Here is an 18475-nt window from a genome sequence, read left to right on the forward strand (position 1 = left end):
CGAACTAACAGTTACCTAACATTGACCATATATGAACGTTTACTCTAAATTACTGGGACCTAGCTCTAAAGTAAAAGAAGACACAGGTATAAAAGAGGTACTAGGTGATTTGAGACCCCACCCCCTTCTTCCGCGATTTCAACTTCAACACATTGTTTTTAAATAAATGTCAGGCTCAATATCAAGATTAAGATCTAGGTAGATAAAGAGATTAAAGGAACTTCTGGCTGAGTTAAAATTTACACATGAATTTGACTCCGGGTTTTTTTGTTAGTCAAAGGAGATTTACTTTTCATATTGTTGACCTTCTTTTGTCCTATATCTTTCGGATATTTTCATAAGTAATAGGAAAAGAAAAACAACAAACCACATGTATGCATATTCATATTAATTCAACTGACATATTTTACATCTGATATCGTACATTAGCCCAATACTAATACATGATATTTCAATCCAAAATTAAGTGTTTAAATGTCTTATTACAAAGCAAAAATTTAGAAATATAAAAATCGAGGACACTATGAGATTTATTTGAAAGGCAAACACTATTTCTAAAGAATATGGGTTTTATGTCAGGCCTTGAGTTTAAAATTCAACGATCGATCGCTCATCAAACAAAATCATTTACTAGTATGTGATACTCTAATGAGGAAATACATTAGAATTACAAATGTTTACAAACTGTCTTGATAAATATCAATACGTATACACAGCGTACGTACAGTGGAGCGTGCCGGTCGGCCTGTTCTTTATAAGCAATAATGAGCTTTTTGAAAAGGTAGGCATTTTCCTATTGTTTTCTCTTTACCTGAAATTGATGAATTAAATTACCTTATTGGTCAACTGCTGGCATGTGTATATCATATGGAAAATTCATTGCAGTCTGATTATTTTCCATATAACTTTTTCGTCTACTTGAAAAAAATATAGAAATAATTCATATATTACACTTTTTAATATAAAAATTCTAAAATAACAGTGAATAACAGCAAAAAGTGAGTTGCTTTAAAAGTGTAACAAGAATGATACACATAGTTGTTTAGAAGACCGCTAATGCCCTCCCCATGCACAGGGATTTTCTCGCTGCGTTGAAACCCCATCGGTTGCCTTTTGGGCTATTTTTAAGCTCTTTGGTTGGGTTTCTGCCCCTTTCAAACATTCCCCGTTTCCATTCTCTTTTCTATATACAGTATACAAGATGACGACAATTTTATCGATTGTATCATAGTATAAAAAATTATTTAATAGAAATAAAATATATTTTTTATTAAATAATTAATTATTATTTTGATTGTTTAATGTTTATTTGTTATATTATGTATTTTTACATATTTTTTATCTTAAAAAGGGGGAATCGATATTTGATGAATCAAATATCGATATCATCAGTGTATATAAAGTGCGAATCCAGCTAGTTCATTTTTACTGTTATATGCGGGTATGTCTATTGTAGAATAAAGGATCATGGGAAAACTGTATTTGTTTACGTTTTGAAAATATCAAGTTAAAGGATTTTAAGGTGGTATGGGAGTCTAAAATAAAAATGATAGAATTTGTTCATACTTTGCCAAAATGTTGTATCTATTGATATATGTTGAAAAAGATAATAAAAATGATAGGTCACCGCACATTTTCTCAAGCTACAGGACGTGATAAAATGACACATTTTGTATGGTTTATACAGGAAAAAACACAATTATGTGATTAGAAACTAAACAAAATGATAGACTTGTTAAATACTTAAGCAAAAGATAGCTTTCAGACAATGCTTTGAGAATATCAAAAGAAAAGATAGGGTCACGGTACGTTTTTTCCGGCTAAAATACAAAATGGGAAAATTCCATGTAGAATCCTTCAGAAAATGCACTGTTTTAGAGTTACCTCCCCTTAAAATGCCCATTTAATTTTTTTTTATAAACAACCAAAAACAATTAATATTTGCAAAAATATTAATATTTATAAGTTATCTTCTTATAAATAGGTTCTTTTAAATGAAAATTCTCATTTAATATCTGCATTCCTGCATCAAATTTTACTAACTTGATAGAAAATCTGGACCTTTGTTTCCCGTTTTTTACAATCCAAGATGGAGGAAGACACCCATACCACCTTAAGTTAAGTTTTAACATATTTTTTAACTATAGATGCGATGAATTATCACTGTTAGTGCAGTCATTTTTAATGTAGAATTTTCAAAGATGCGAGGAATTTTTATTGTAGAATTATGTGATAAATGCACTTGCAACAAATGGAAAAAAAACTTAGTTGATGACTTTTGGATTTATGATGCATGTATTTTCAAATTGAAATACAAACTCCTCATTCATTCTTCATCAAATATATAGCTTTTCAAACTTGTAACAAAAGCAATTCTCAAAATGTCATATTGTATTCTTCAGATTACGTTTCTCCTTGATTTTAACTTATATATAGGGAATCACTGGATCTCGACAGCAGCGGGCTCTCTTAGGCAGTCAGTGGGCCCCTACTTATGAAAAATTCTAGATCCGCGAATGGATACTACCGCAGAGGTAAAACCATGCACATTTGGGTTATTGTACACGAAATGAATGCTATAATTCATTTTTGTTGATTTTAGACCCTTGGAACTCTATGTGGGCTACTTCAGCAACTAGGCCGCAAAAAATCCCCAAACTAGATACACGGTTAGATTCAGCATGTCAACGGATACCAAATATCTATATTAAAGGGTTTTTGTCTATAAATTTGGACCCCACAAAATTGAAAAAGGGACAAAAAATATAAAAAAATGCATGCATCGGATACATTTGTTATTGAAGGAATGACTGTAACAATAGGATGAATATACAAAAATATCTTATTCTGGGGTCTCATTGGGGGGTTCTGATCCCGGATCCCGCTTACTGTTTTGGCAGATTCCCGTATCCCGCTTATACTATGCAGTTCTAATTTTTTGTAATTATCCGTGTCCCGCTAGACTTCATTTCCCGTTTTTCACTACACAATCATTTGACTTTCACCTGTCACGCTTGCAAAAAATCGGCAATCCGGCGTGAAGCTTATACCCAAATGCGACCCACTATTTTACTCTATTTTGACTCATATTAAGCCCATTATAAATATATTAAAAAAGTAGCGTAGATTTTTTTTATCCCTTTTATCCCGTCTCGTTTCGTTTTTGAGCCATATATAGATGTATTGTGACAGATATTTGAACTACATTTTGGACATAGCTGATGTTAAAATTATTAATTAAATTTTATTTAAATAAGAAAGGTATTGATTATCTTAATCAATATGTATACCGTTAGATAATGCAAACAATTCTCTGGTCATTTAAAGATTATTTGTTATCACCAAAGTCAAATTGACCTCTCTATCATATATGTAACATCTACTTATGCAACATTTTGACCTTATTTCGGACAGTAAACTTAGAGATAATTTCTAATCAAATCGTGACAAAGAAAGCCACGTTGGCATAACATCAATTTAATGATTGCTATATAAGTAGAAATTCTGCTTTGAGACGTCAAAGTTTGAATTTTGAAACTTATAGGTAAGTCATGATTTTTAAAGTATTAAGATTCAAAGTAAATTATTTTTAAATAGGTTTAACTAAAATAAAGATAATTAATAGTGATCATAAATAAAGTTTATTCAAAATATTTATTGTTTTCTGTTAGGGAAATAATTGAAAATATTTGTTTTACTTTATTGTTGTTTGTAACTGTTGTATTATTTTTGTTTTTATTTATTTTATTAAAAGAGTTTGAATTTTGAATCTTATAGGTGTCAGTCGATCCCGGCCTGCCTTTACATCGGCAACAACGCCCGGCCTGCCTTTACAGCGGCAGCAATGCCATGTACCATCCAAGGCATTGTCCACGACTAGTTTCCACAAAATGTAAAATCCAGAACCCACTCTCACACATGTAGTTCGTCTGTCGAGAGGCCGAGGGAAAGCAGATAATGTTACAGATCCCGAATTATCAACCATCTATTTTTTGTTATAATATATGGTGGACGACCTTTTCAACGCTGACACCTACATTAACATCTAAACCTAAAGCATGCCAGAAACTTCGACAGTGTTTCGACAATTAGAATAGAAGATTTACAGTTGGATATTATTTTTGTATCATTCGGACTTTTTAATTCTACATATTTCCAGTAGATGATATATCTGTGAATAATGAAAATACACCATTGAACAAAAACATCAGCTGATTATCAAAGAACATTTTATTATACGTGAACATTTATCAACATCAGTGACATTAATAGTAAATTTATATTATTGTGTATTTCAATTGTAAACATATATTTTCATGAAACTGTGAGTACATCAAAAGCTTACTTTTAAAATCTAAAATTTTAATTTAAATAAATTTTAAGCTATGAAACAAAATGTTCATTTTCATTTCACAAATCGTATTGCGTTTCATGTCTTAAAATTTCAAGAAAAACTTTTCTAAAAAAACTGTCTAAATACATGTAAGTTATAAAATTATGTTTTTTATAAAGTGTTGTAAAATTTTATTCATTTAAATCATCCATTGAATAACTTTTCAGAATGATGTTAATTAGAACTGAATGTTTGTATTTCAAACGCATGTCAATATTAATATTTGCAATGAGTCGTCTTTAAGAATAGGTTTAAACTTCATTAAGAGTTACGTAACGTAAATATCCTTGTTTGTAAGTTACCTATTAGGAACAAGTTAGTCAAATTCTTGTTGCCGTTTACTGTACATTTTTGAAAAATCAGAGTTATAATAGTTTAATATATACATATATAGGCAAGCATAATGCTCAGGCTACCTGAATAACAGGAACGCCACAAATAGTAGTTAATGGGTCACCTCAGGAGCAGGGACGCCACAAATAATAGATATAATGGGTTACCTCACAAGAAGGAACGCCATACAAAATATGCGCATGGGTCACCTCAGGAGCAGGGACGCCACAAATAATAGATATAATGGGTTACCTCAAGAGAAGGAACGCCATCAAAAATAAATGCATGGGTCACCTCAGGAGCAGGGACGCCACAATCAATTGACAAATGGGTTACCTCAGGAGCAGGAACACCATTAAAATGATAAGACAGTAACTTAGAGACTGCAATAAGCAAAATCAACTTCTGTTTAAGATTTATTCAAGATTTCATATTTCATATATTTTTGCAACATTTTGTTTAAACACTTTTCTTATATTTATAACTACATTTCATCAACTGTAAAGATAAACGTTCCTTTGTAAGCATGTGGGTAACAAACTTTAAAGAACAATGATTTATAATTGATACTTAATAGTATTTTATCATCATAACATCAATTAAATTAAAAAAGAAAAAGAAAAAAAGGAAAAAGAAAACACCAATTGAATAGTATGATTAAGGAATCTAAAAAAGAAGAAAAAAAAGAAGAAAAAAAAAAAGAGAAAAATATTAAAAAATAAGTTCAAAATTTTTATCCCTTAAAATCAAATACTAAATGCTAAGTGTTTATGTATCCATTAATTTTTCGTCACTCAATTGCTTGTCTTCTATACTATTTTGAGGTTTAAATATGGATATTGATTATTTACTTACATTAATAATTAAAAGTTATAAATCCATTTTCAAATTAATATAGTAAACATAAAATTTTACACAATTTCTCTTAAATATTCTTTATTATTTATTTTATTTTGGAGTCCAAAATTTCTAAGGAGAGTGATGTATTGTGACAGATATTTGAACTACATTTTGGACATAGCTGATGTTAAAATTATTAATTAAATTTTATTTAAATAAGAAAGGTATTGATTATCTTAATCAATATGTATACCGTTAGATAATGCAAACAATTCTCTGGTCATTTAAAGATTATTTGTTATCACCAAAGTCAAATTGACCTCTCTATCATATATGTAACATCTACTTATGCAACATTTTGACCTTATTTCGGACAGTAAACTTAGAGATAATTTCTAATCAAATCGTGACAAAGAAAGCCACGTTGGCATAACATCAATTTAATGATTGCTATATAAGTAGAAATTCTGCTTTGAGACGTCAAAGTTTGAATTTTGAAACTTATAGGTAAGTCATGATTTTTAAAGTATTAAGATTCAAAGTAAATTATTTTTAAATAGGTTTAACTAAAATAAAGATAATTAATAGTGATCATAAATAAAGTTTATTCAAAATATTTATTGTTTTCTGTTAGGGAAATAATTGAAAATATTTGTTTTACTTTATTGTTGTTTGTAACTGTTGTATTATTTTTGTTTTTATTTATTTTATTAAAAAGTTTGAATTTTGAAACTTATAGGTGTCAGTCGATCCCGGCCTGCCTCTACATTGCCAACAACGACCGGCGGCTTGCTTTAACAGCGGCAATGCCAAATACCATCGTCGGCATTGTTCCCAGCTAGTTCCCATCAAGATTGATCAAAGCTAGTTCCCACCTCAAAAATGTAAGATTCCAGAACCCACTCTCACAGATGTAGTTCGTCTGTCGAGAGGCCGAGGGAAAACAGACCATGCTTCACTCCCCGAATATTCAACATTATTTTGATATAATATGTGACAATGAGACAACTCTCCATCCGAGTCACAATTTATAAAAGTAGACCATTATTTGTCAAAATACGGTCTTCAACATGAAGTCTTGGCTCACACCGAACACAAAATTATAAAGGGCTCCAGTGTAAAACCTTTTAAACGGGAAAACAAAGGTGCAATCTATATCAAGATGTACGTAATTAGTGGTGAAGTGTCATAGAAATGGATAAAAAAATAAAGATAAAGATCCCTATACGCTTTATAAGAAACTAAATGGAATACATTTGAAATAAATGTTATTTCTATTGAATTTATTAGTCTAAGAGTGTTTTAAAACCAAAATTTCCTCCGTAAGTTAAATTTTATAAAATCTTTCTCTTACTTTATCTATAATAATTGTTTGAGCAAGTCGGCTAAATTAAGGCTTTACAGCTAATTTCCTAATGCATGTGAAGCAAAACTTTGGTTGGCTTGCTTGCTTTGTTTGTATAATTGTTTATACAAACTTTGTAAATAAGATTGACATTTTTAAACAATATGAATAGGCATAGTTTAACCTGTATTTTTAATATTTGAATTAAATTGGGTGTTATCATAATGATTATCCAATAAAAAAAAGCAAGCAAATCAACTAAAGTCTTGCTCTACATGCTTAAAGAAATGAGCTGTAATAGATAAAAAAAAATTATACAGTGAAAATGCACCGCATATACAATACTAATGATTCGCTCCACAGTGAAAATGAAAGAATAGTATCATTATTCGACAGTAAACATGACTAGCATTACGAAATCATCATAGTGGAATTTAGTTAAATATGAAGAAACTGAATGACCAAACATATTCTACGTTATACAACTTAAATAATTGTATTAAACTGAATGTTTTTACTGCAACAACATCTCACCTGTTAGTTATAAAGCACCTGCACGATCTGATCGCGAAATGTCCTAAATATTCACCTATTTTGGTATATATTTCACAGGTTTATTCCCGATTGTCCCACTTTTTTAAATTTTAGAGTTCTGATTGTCCCACATGAAAAGTTCTGATTGTCCCACATTATTTTATGTAGTAAAATGTTCTTAGATAAACAAGGCAACTGTTGTTTGTTTTGCTAAATAAACAAGAATTAATTATTGCACATTTAATATTAATCTTATAAAAGTATAAAAAAAATGTTTTTAAACATTCGATTGATACACTTTTGTTTTTGATTATTTATGATTTTATCTATTTTGGGGCTATTATCATGAAAAAAATCACAGTTTCACAATTAAAACTTTTTTTTCTCCATGCTTTCAATAAAGATAGAGTGGACCAATCTGAATAGACCAAATTAAAAAAAAAAAAGAAGTAGGTGTTAATATAAGAAAGTTTTATAAAATTTTATTGCTTTCTTGTGTCAAATTGACCATTTTGTTAATTTTTAAATTTTCTCTTTTTTAAAAACACAAATCTTATTGTTTCAGCTACTTTTTTTTTTATAAATGATTGAAAAAAAAAAAATTTGATAAATTTGAAAGAAAAATAAATATATGGGACGCACATGCTTCTGGTAAAATCATTTCGTCTACCCCTACTATATTCTCAAAATTTGCTGCTGTCTAGAATTTTTCCAGATCAGCCTTTCCAAAAATCACTGTTAAAGGGTGTTTTTCGAATTTTCCCATTGTTTTTGCAGTCAACAGGACTCTTTGCCAATAATAAAGAAGAGCCAGACTTCCAAAAGAAATAAAAAGATGTGGTATGATTGCCAATGAGACAACTCTCCAAAATGAACCAAATGACACAGAAATTAACAACTATAGGTCACCATACGGCCTTCAACAATGAGCAAATCCCATACCACATAGCTACAAAAGGCCCCAAAATTAATGTAAAACATTTCAAACGAAAAAATTTATGGCATAATTTATGTACAAAATAATGAATGAAAAAAATGTGTTACACTGCAACAAACGACAACCACTGACTTACAGGCTCCTGGCTTGGGACATCACCACAACAAAGACACTAAGTACAGATATGAGAGAACTCGCAGTACTGACCGCTAGTTCAAAGTCAATCAAAAATAATTTAAAAAAAATATTCATCTTAGACTAAAATGTTTTTAATTTTTGAAAAGACTTCATATTATATTATATGATACTTCAATTGTACCTTCTATGAGCAAAATAAAATATGTAAATATTATTATTTGTTCTTATTTTGTTCATATTTTATAAGTTACATTGATCATTTTGATTAACTTACTGCAACACGCTATGAAAACAAATTAATCACTAAAGAAACAGTTCCCAATTGTCCCACACTTAAACTTCCCAATTGTCCCACAAACATATTCCCGATTGTCCCACAAAATTTCATTACCTTTTTACCTGTAATTTCATAAAGTGGGACAATCGGGAAGACACCATTTCACAGCTGGGTGGCTTTAGGCCCGATAAAACCCCGCTCGCATCGCTTACTTTGTTTTATTTGTATTATGTATTTCTTAACATATACATTTTAACTAATTTTCTTCATTTTCTTCAAAAATTAAAAACAGTTCGTCGGTTTATTTATCATTCTACATTAGACATTTATGGCATATACAGTAAAAATGATATTTTAGGATCCGCACTTTACATACACTGATCATGATATTGAATTGTTCTGTTAGAATACAATACGATATTTGAACCTCAGAATATTTACTTTTTTAAAATTATCTGATTCATAATGTGATTTATCAACAAAGCATTACATTGTTCCAGATAATCACCGTTTCTGATGGTCTGGATGGGGAGTCCTTCGTTTCTTTATTCTTTAATTTTTATGCCCACGCCGTAGCGGAGGGACATTAAGTTTTACCATTTTTCGTCCATACATCCAAAATTGGTTTCCATTATATGACGGAATGCTATGAAACTTATACGCAATGCTTACATGTATTATCAAGGACGGGTATCGTCACTTCTGCGGTTATTGAGCTATATCGCTTTATAACGTTATATGCAAGTGGGGCATCATCGATGTTCAATGGACAAGTTCACGATTTATTAAGAACATTGTTCTGTCTTCTGCTCATTATTCTCTATTTTGTAATATTGTAGGGCGTCGTTATTATCTTTTCTTTATTTTTTTAGATTGTTTTTTTATTCTTTATATTTTTACCCAAAATTCTCTATTCAGTAAACCCCCATTCACAAACCAGTACTGAAAACCTTCTATCCTTTACGGGTAGACTTTACATAGATAAATAAAGTCGTATAAGAAAAACAAAATGAGTATGTTAAATTTGATGTATGCCTTTTTGTGCTTCTTCGTTACATTTGTTGTTTTATAGTGATATTAAGATGATAACACAATATTGACTGCTGTACCCCTATTTTTGACATTTTTACTCTTTGAGTATGTTTGTTTTGTTCATGCATCGTTGACAATGTAATGAAATTTAATGCGACTGTCATACAAGTGAGTAGTTTAGCTAGCTATAAAACCAGGTTCAATCCACCATTTTCTACATTAGAGAATTCCTGTACCAAGTCAGGAATATGACAGTTGTTATCCATTCGTTTGATGTGTTTTTACTTTTGATTTTGCCTTTTGATTTTTGATTTTCCTTTTTGAATTTTCCTCGGAGTTCAGTATTTTTGTGTTTTTACTTTTCACAAACATTTTCTTTTAATTTCAAACGTGTGTACTTTTCCAGTTCTTGGCTTTCTAGAGATCACTCTTATATATTATATATGTAGATATGATTCCATTATTATCGGTTGGTAAATAACATTAAACAGTGAAAACGCTTATGTGAGTACTGTGAATGCTGTATTATTTTTCTTTTCTGATTTGTACTCGGGTCATTGGTGGATTATGGTCAATTTGACAATCATACAAAATTTGACTATTTGACGTTAGATCTATTTACAATACTTCTAATTTATTACTTTCATTAAACGGATTAATTTCCAATAGTTAATCCTTTAATTACTGGTGCATTTGCACTTTGTTATTAGGGTCTTGGTGGGGTTTGCTGAATAATTAACCAGCTGAATAAAAAATATATATATGATTTCTTATAGGATAAGCTTAAATAAAGATGAAATTATTGGAAATACGTCATTTAATGAATAAGCAACAACGATATATATACACATACATGTGTATGGAAAAAATGACTAAAGGAAACATATTAGCACGTGACACTGTTTAATAACCAAATTATTCACCCTTAAGACACAATTCAGTCTCGATGTTGTGACTTTTTTTAAAGCGTTAAGTGTGGTTTAAAGTTCTGTATATATCAATGTTACCCCCTGCGAGTTGATAATTATTTATTGCATTGAAATGTACATGGAAGTAATTTAAAGCATATAATGTCTCGATTTAGTAAAAGGTAAGATTTGTATTTATCTATAACATGACTTACTTTACATGAATAACATACAAACACGATCGAAAATACAATAACCAAAGAGGCGGATTTAGGGGGCAGGCCCCCCCCCCCCCTTTTGAGAAAAAAAAATGTTGAGAATCACTAAAGCGTGACAGGAGCGGCCGCTTCTTAGGCAGCCAGTGGGCCCTCCACTAATGAAATTTTTCTAGATCCGCCACTGAACCAATATACTAGTAGATGAAATTCATATTTTATAACAAGACACAATAATATATATACTTGATATATAACTTCCGAACAGAACGATAACAGAGATGGACATAGATTTGCCGGTTCTTCATAGTTGACAGTTAGTTAAGATATTATGGTGACACACACTTCAACCAAATTCTTCATAAAAACTGGTAGCAGCAAGGATTATACGAATTATACATGCATTTTCCCGCGCTCCTTGGGGAAAATTCTGAAGTATTCCTTTCCCTCCCCCTATTTGTGTTTCCTTTTTGTAATGATATTGATGTTATTGTTTCCAAATCATGCATTTAATTGATATTAAATAGTTATAAAATATAAAATGTGCAAATGGCATTGATAGCGATACAAAATGCGACAGGGAGTCTCTAAAACAGAACCCGGGCCGGGGTTGAAGCAAGGGGCCACTGAAATTGATTAGAACATTTATAGATGCAAGATTTGTGTACACAAAACATTAAATTTATACTGGTAATTTTATCATGAAAATAGACAAAGCTCAGTGTTGAAGACCGTATTTTGACTTATAATGGTTTACTTTTATAAATTGTGACCTGGATGGAGAGTTGTCCCATTGGCACTCAAACCACATCTTCTTGTTTCTACGATATTATTTTTTGGTAAAAAATGTGCAGACACACGATTAAAGTGCCTTACGACAGCCACTCCAATGTAAACGTAGATGTTTTCAAACTGTTCAGAGAGTGAGAACACTAATAATGCAGTCATTATATTTCTCTATACTCTACCATTATTCGCAGGTATAGGTGAGATCGATTACAGGGAGGGACTGAATTATTAGGGTAAGAGTGTTAGATACGCGATTTCAATTAGTGCTTTGACACCGCATATATGACTGAGAACAATTGTTATGATTATTTCATGTGTGGTTATTTCGAATACTGATCTGCTATTATTAACCGTTGCACTTGCTAACTATATAAAAATCAATTGAACGTAAATATTTGATAGGAAAATGATTACATTTTAATAGGTTTCCATTTATCTATAAAACTTATTAATTTTTCAGCTCCAGTAGACCAGGATCGTTGAAAGCTACTGAAAGGTAAGGCATCCATTTATGACATTGCACTATTGAAAAGCTGTGATAACATACTCCTCCCAAAATGTGGTACGCTATGGTATTTTGAAAAGCTCTTATTATTTTGTTTTGTACGCTTAAATTAATATCTATATTTGAAGTTATCTATACTTGCATGAATTATGATATTAAAACGTCAAGTATTAATGTGAATGAGTTCTTAGTTTATGATTTAAAACTGAAACCTGAAGAAATAGTATTTGGGAGAAGCGAGTTTCTATTTATAGGACTGTGAGGTAGGTATCTTAAGCCGTGAAGATAATCTCATTAACTGCACCATGCAGAACGAAAGAGGGAGGCGAGTTTGAAATGCTGCTTCTTAGCTCCGGGTATTACCAGACAGTTTGGTTACTGAACACGTGAAATTGCCAACACATTTAGTCTTAGATGCATGATTTGTTTTAGTTGTTAGTGGCTTTGAACTAGCTATCAGTATTAACTGCGAATACTCTCATATATGTACTGAGCGTCTTTTTGTTGTTGGGATGTACAAGTACCCGGCCACGTCCACTTGTATTTGTAGTATTTGTATTTTTATCTATCGGATGAGTTAAGCCTTTTTTAACTGATTTTTTTTTATATTTCGCTCTTATGTTGTACTGTTATGTGTACCACTGTCCTAGGTTAGGAGGAGGATTGGGATCCCGCTAACATGTTTCACCCCGCCACATTATCTATGAATGTGCCTGTCCCAAGTCAGGAGCCTGTAATTCAGTGGTTGTCGTTTGTTTATGTGTTACATATCTATTTTCTGTTCATTTTTTGCACAGGCGCTTGGGTCCATGATACAGATTTTTTTTTTTTTTTTTTTTTATTAAAATATTCAATTTTCTTAATTTATAAGGCATATCAATCACTTCTGTGCATGTCTCGCCTAGTTTCGAGTGATTTAAACGACCCAGAGAAAATACCAAATTTTACTATCCATACTAAGAAACAATTTTTACTAAGAAACAAAATTGTTTCTTAGTATGGATAGTAAAATTTGGTATTTTCTCTTGGTCGTTTAAATCACTCGAAACTAGGTTGTTTCTTAGTATGGATAGTAAAATTTGGTATTTTCTCTGGGTCGTTTAAATCACTCGAAACTAGGTGAGACATGCACAGAAGTGATAGATATGTATTATAAAAATAGAAAATTGAATATTTTAATAAAAAAAAAAAAAAAAAAAAAAAAATCTGTATCATAGACCCAAGCGCCTGTGATTTTTTGTACATAAATATAGGCCGTTAATTTTCTCGTTTGAATTCTTTACATTGTCATTTCGAGGCCTTTTGCTATGTAATGGAAATTTTGAGGATATGCAGACACTTTTTTTACTATTAGACTATGATGATACGTTTGTTAAGAATTAGAAAGATAATCTGGCTACATATGTCACCTACGGACCTTTAACGAAGTCTTGGTTTGAAAAGAGTTTGACACTTTTCCTAATTTTCCTCCACTTCGTTGGCCGAGTTGTATTTCTGCCACCAAAAGGTTAAGGGTACTCTGTGATGGTGTAAAAGTATGAAAAAGATATATAATAGGAAATACCGGTAAACGAAAAGACTTTAGATTTCTGCAAGTCCGGCAACACATATTATTTAAAAAATATTCAAGTTAACCCCTCCAAACTCTCCACCACACCCGAAACATCGGTTGGTAACTATTATACTATTGTATGTACTAAATGAGTGTGGGTCTAAGCGTGACGCGGGATTGATAGATTTTTGGCAAGCGCTACACATGAAAGTCACATTATTAAGAGTGAAACCGGGGATGAGGGACGCGTGAAATTACAAGCTTTATTAGAACAGAGATAAGCGGAATCCGCGGGGATCAGACATCGCTCCACCATTAGACTCCCATAGTAAATCACTGTATTTAGAGTCATTGTGTTAAGCAAGTACGTTGTTATTCGATATTTGATTTCTAAATCTAATCTTTTAATCTTGAAGTTAACATTGTTATCCCATTATAGAATAGTATCGTTTCATGAATGACCAAACTGAAAGATTAAAACAGTTACGTCATAATTTATTTGGCAATGATCTACATATCCGTATTAGTACTAGTAATTAACCTCAGATATTTTCTAAATGAACTTTGTTGTTTGTTGTTTGTTGTTAGTACTTAATCGAACAACAGATCGACTGATCAATTAGTTTAATGTTTGATTTTTAAATAAATTGGTTCACGACGTCCAACGGCAGATATTCCAAACATATTCTGCACAATGACACGGTAATATTTAAAAAAAAAAAGTTTGTTTGGTACTGAAGCGACTAAGCTAGACATTTGGGTACCTCCTATACAGTATATAATAGTAACTGTTGTATTCGTCTCTTTTTTTTATTTTGCACACTTTTTAGTTCACAGACCGTGCGAGACCCTCATGAGTAGTCAAGCAAGTTAAGCAAATGCCCCACTATTACTGTATATATGTAAGCATAAACGATCCATCATCAAGCTATCAACTTTTCAAACTGCACAAATACTTTTTATTGCAGGAAATCTCGTTTTTCTACCATCTACATTTCAGTTTTTAGATTCATTTTTTTTCTTCATTTAGGAGGCCATCTTCATACGCTCCTAACGAAAACTTACAAAATGAAGTAGTAAAACTACATTCTCAAGTCGAGATAGAGAAGAAAGCGAAAAAAGAAGCAGAAGAAAAGTAAGTGTTCTTGTTTATAAAAAAAGAGAGAGAGGAAATGGAGAAACAATGTTAAAAAAAATAGTTAATGACTGTTTTAATTTTAACCATTACACGAAATGCTAATGTTCCGTTCTGTTGATTATACTAGAAATTTCATCAAATACGCATTTGGTTGATGCAAACTTCAGTTATTAGAGAACGGAAAAGAACCTTTGAACGTACGGACGGACTACGAACAGACGGACAAGGGTAAAACTTGATGCCCCCTCCGCTACGGTGGGTGCATAAAAATATAAAAAATAAAAATCTGGAACATGTAAAGGAATTGAGAACAAAAATAATGCATGTACATATAGAAATATAATATTATAAACATATTTATCAGGATTTAATTGAAATAACTTACAAGTCTCCTTAAGCCATTAAATTCTTTCTCTGTCAATTTATGCTTTAAGGATGTTCGCTACCCTGTTTCAAAATATCAAGCTTTTTAAAAGACTTATAAATTGATAGTATGTAAATTGAAGAAACTAAAGCAGAAAAAAATTAAGGGTCTGAGTGCTTGTTTTCGGGATATAAGCCATTTAAAATTTGGCAGGAAAGAATTATCTCTAGATTTTTCATACATTTATCATCGACACTTTTTCTCCTTCAAAAAAGATGAAAAAAATAACAAGGATTTTATTAGAATTTCAAAGTAAATTTTTTTACATTTCCATGATATTTTTGATAATTGCATGGCAATTCTTATTGTATAAAAACTTATATTCGTTAGATATAAACAACTAGTGAGTAAACTTGATGTGGTACAACATAGACTGATAGACAGAAACAAAGAAGTGGAAGAAGAAAGAGAAGCAAAGGAGGAAGTCATGAAGAGGTAAATAAAGAAAGAAAAAACGACAAAAGTATTCACAGTTTACTGCAAAGAATAATGGGTCGAAGTTGAAAGTTCATTGCTTCGATGTCTTTGTACTTATTTAGCCATAAAAATTTCACGGATCCAGGACTCCCCGATAAATTAAGGTCAAGGAACAGTACACAGGCTATGCACCAGATTTTGAAAAAAAATTGTATACAACTTTATCTTGTTAAAATAAAACTGAAAATCGGAAATAATGCATTTATTATAAATTGTATCCTGTAATTATAATAAATTATATTGATTCTTTTTGTAGCAATAAAACATTGCAATTGACCATAAACAAAATGGAACAGTATTTACGGAAAAAGAGTACAGGTAGTCGGTTTGAATCAACTAATGTAGTCGATGTAGTAGATGTTGATATGGGTGGGTAAGTATTAATTTGGATAATTTCCTGCCTATAATTGTAGGTGGAAACGTACATTAAATTTTTAAGTCTATGTGTTTGTCCCATATCAATTTAATAATTTGGTTTAGTGTAGTCTTCAATGAATTTGTGGAATAACATCAACTTAAAATTTAGTACATGATATATTATAATTCATATGTATATATATGTATATTTACAAGGAGTATTATAATTTTGACCCAAGGTTTTGGGAATCATTGCACATGAAAATGTTACACTAGTATTGTTAGCAAGCATAATGTCTGCTGTTCCTTTGCTTCATGGTATTTTGGCTGTGCATGTACTGATTTTGTGTCATGGATTTATACCTTTATTTTCTATAATAATTATAGACACACATACTCATAATGGTTTGAAATTATTACAATTTAACATTTATGAGTTTCAGTAGGTGATTTTTTTGTCTGTCTTGGAATATGAAAACCTTTAAAAGGCACTTAATAATCACTGAAACAAATCCTAAGTAAAGGGAAATAAATGTATTTCATATGCCCATATATATTTTTGGAGATAAACAGCTGTGCATAAGAAATGGCAAACATTTAAACTCTTATTAAAATAAATCATTTAACAGTATATTTCACCTCAATTTGACCGTTAATAAAAAAATATTCTACTAATGTCTTTCACTATAGTTATCATTAGAGGTGAATAATAAATCTTGGAATAAATTATTTTCATTTACAGGAAAGTAGATATAGAAAATATAATTAAGACAGAAAATGAACTTGAAGAAAAATCTCGACAATTACAGAGAGAAAAACAGGCAAATGAGATTCTGGAAAAAAGGTATCTCACGATATGAATATATACAAACAGTATGGAAAATGTTCTTGTTTTTTCATAAATCTCTAAAAGTTCAGTTACCATGGACTTCAGTCATAAAACTTAACTCAGTACTTGTAGTACAAAGTTTGTACTTGAAACAAAAATACAGTATTTTGATTGGTTGATTTCTGAGTAGGATAATTGTGCTCAAAAGTTTTATCACTGTAAGGCCTCTTATTGTATTCTTGTTATATAGGGAAAAGAAGTTTATGGACAATATTTTATTAATAACATATTAAGGAATACTTTCAAGATTTGTATTTTCTTTTTAATTCATTTCTTTTTTATTATAATTAAGTCATATTGAAATATTTTCTTCTTAAAAATCAGAGAGAAAAAAAAAGGAATATTGGAAGGTTTACCCTTAACAACTTTTTAGAGACACTCTGATATATATATAGCGATATTTTAAAATATATTCTGGGAACAGAATATAAATGTTCCTGATCTATTTAACATTTTATGGTGATATAATATAGACAATTTGCTCAATTGCTGTGAAAGTTTATGATAAAAATTACACACAATATGCACATATAATTATTTTGTAATAATATAGTTTTTTAGTATTAATATTTATTACTGATACTTCATTTTATTTGAAATAGCCAATTAGACAAAGATTAAACAATTTATTTATTTTCTTTTTCAGATGTAAACTGTTAGAAAAACTACTAAAGGAAAACGACATTCATATAGAAAGTAGTGAACTAGACAATTTAAACAAACAATTTTCTAATACAGAATTGGACTTTTAAAATTATTTTTGTTCATAGATTAAATTGTTTAAATACTCATGTTACAACATCACTCATCACAGATGTCATATTGAACTTTATACCAATATAGATTAGTAAAACATGTATATGTGACAAGTGCAAAAAGGATGTAAATGATGATGTCATCATACAGGTCTTGTGATCCATTTATTTCATTTACAACAGAAAAACATTCATGTAAACATTAATTTGCGATTATGCAGGTAATGGAAAAATTTGTCAAGCATACATTGTCATATCGGGGCCTATTATAGCTGTCTATGCGTTATGGGCTTTGCTCATTGTTGAAGGCCGTACCGTACGGTGACCTTTAGTTCTTAATGTCTGTGTCATTTTGGTCTCTTGTGGACAGTTGTCTCAATGGCAATCATACCACATCTTCTTTTTTATATGTAGCAAAATGAAAAATATTTTGACGCTTTTATGCAAGAATGAAATTTTTCTTCTGAAAGAGGGAAAAAGGGTGTACACCCTCTATTACACTTGAATATGTCACCAATTTGCTCAGGTAGAATGCATACAAACAAAAAGTTATAAAACTTAAATCATAATTGATTACCAAGTGCTGGAAAATTGATTATGACATGAATGGTTTATTCAGTAAAATACTGTCTTTGCT

At 30.7% G+C, this 18475-nt stretch overlaps 1 protein-coding gene and 1 long non-coding RNA gene across 4 annotated transcripts; both read left to right on the top strand.

The window, feature by feature from the left end:
* Positions 1–588: 588 nt before the first annotated feature.
* LOC134682061 (uncharacterized) lies at positions 589–18475 on the top strand. Of its 2 annotated transcripts, none has more exons than XM_063541661.1 (7): positions 589–781; positions 12202–12237; positions 14829–14933; positions 15691–15795; positions 16094–16210; positions 16937–17038; positions 17730–18475. In XM_063541661.1, exons 1-7 carry the CDS (start codon positions 765–767, stop codon positions 17833–17835), a joined length of 588 nt encoding a protein of 195 aa, XP_063397731.1. In that variant the 5' UTR covers positions 589–764; the 3' UTR covers positions 17836–18475. The 2 variants fall into 2 exon arrangements, with proteins under 2 accessions (XP_063397731.1, XP_063397730.1); XM_063541660.1 differs by lacking the exon at positions 589–781 and adding an exon at positions 10756–10919.
* Positions 3184–6556, top strand: LOC134681283 (uncharacterized). 2 transcript variants are annotated; one of them, XR_010100600.1, is made up of 3 exons: positions 3184–3544; positions 3778–6073; positions 6306–6556. It is a non-coding gene; the product is annotated as an uncharacterized LOC134681283 (long non-coding RNA). The 2 variants fall into 2 exon arrangements; XR_010100599.1 differs by lacking the exon at positions 6306–6556 and having other exon boundaries at positions 3778–6302.

The sequence above is a fragment of the Mytilus trossulus genome, chromosome 8 (assembly GCF_036588685.1).
Source record: "Mytilus trossulus isolate FHL-02 chromosome 8, PNRI_Mtr1.1.1.hap1, whole genome shotgun sequence".
In the NCBI taxonomy this organism is placed as follows: domain Eukaryota; kingdom Metazoa; phylum Mollusca; class Bivalvia; order Mytilida; family Mytilidae; genus Mytilus; species Mytilus trossulus.

What these genes read in the sequence shown, in the direction of transcription:
- LOC134682061 (XM_063541660.1), top strand. Translation starts at nt 10,900, where the DNA reads ATGTCTCGATTTAGTAAAAG. An exon ending in TCGTTGAAAGCTACTGAAAG is followed by an intron (nt 12,238 to 14,828) that starts GTAAGGCATCCA and finishes TTCTTCATTTAG; the next exon opens with GAGGCCATCTTCATACGCTC. An exon ending in GTAGATGTTGATATGGGTGG is followed by an intron (nt 16,211 to 16,936) that starts GTAAGTATTAAT and finishes TTTCATTTACAG; the next exon opens with GAAAGTAGATATAGAAAATA.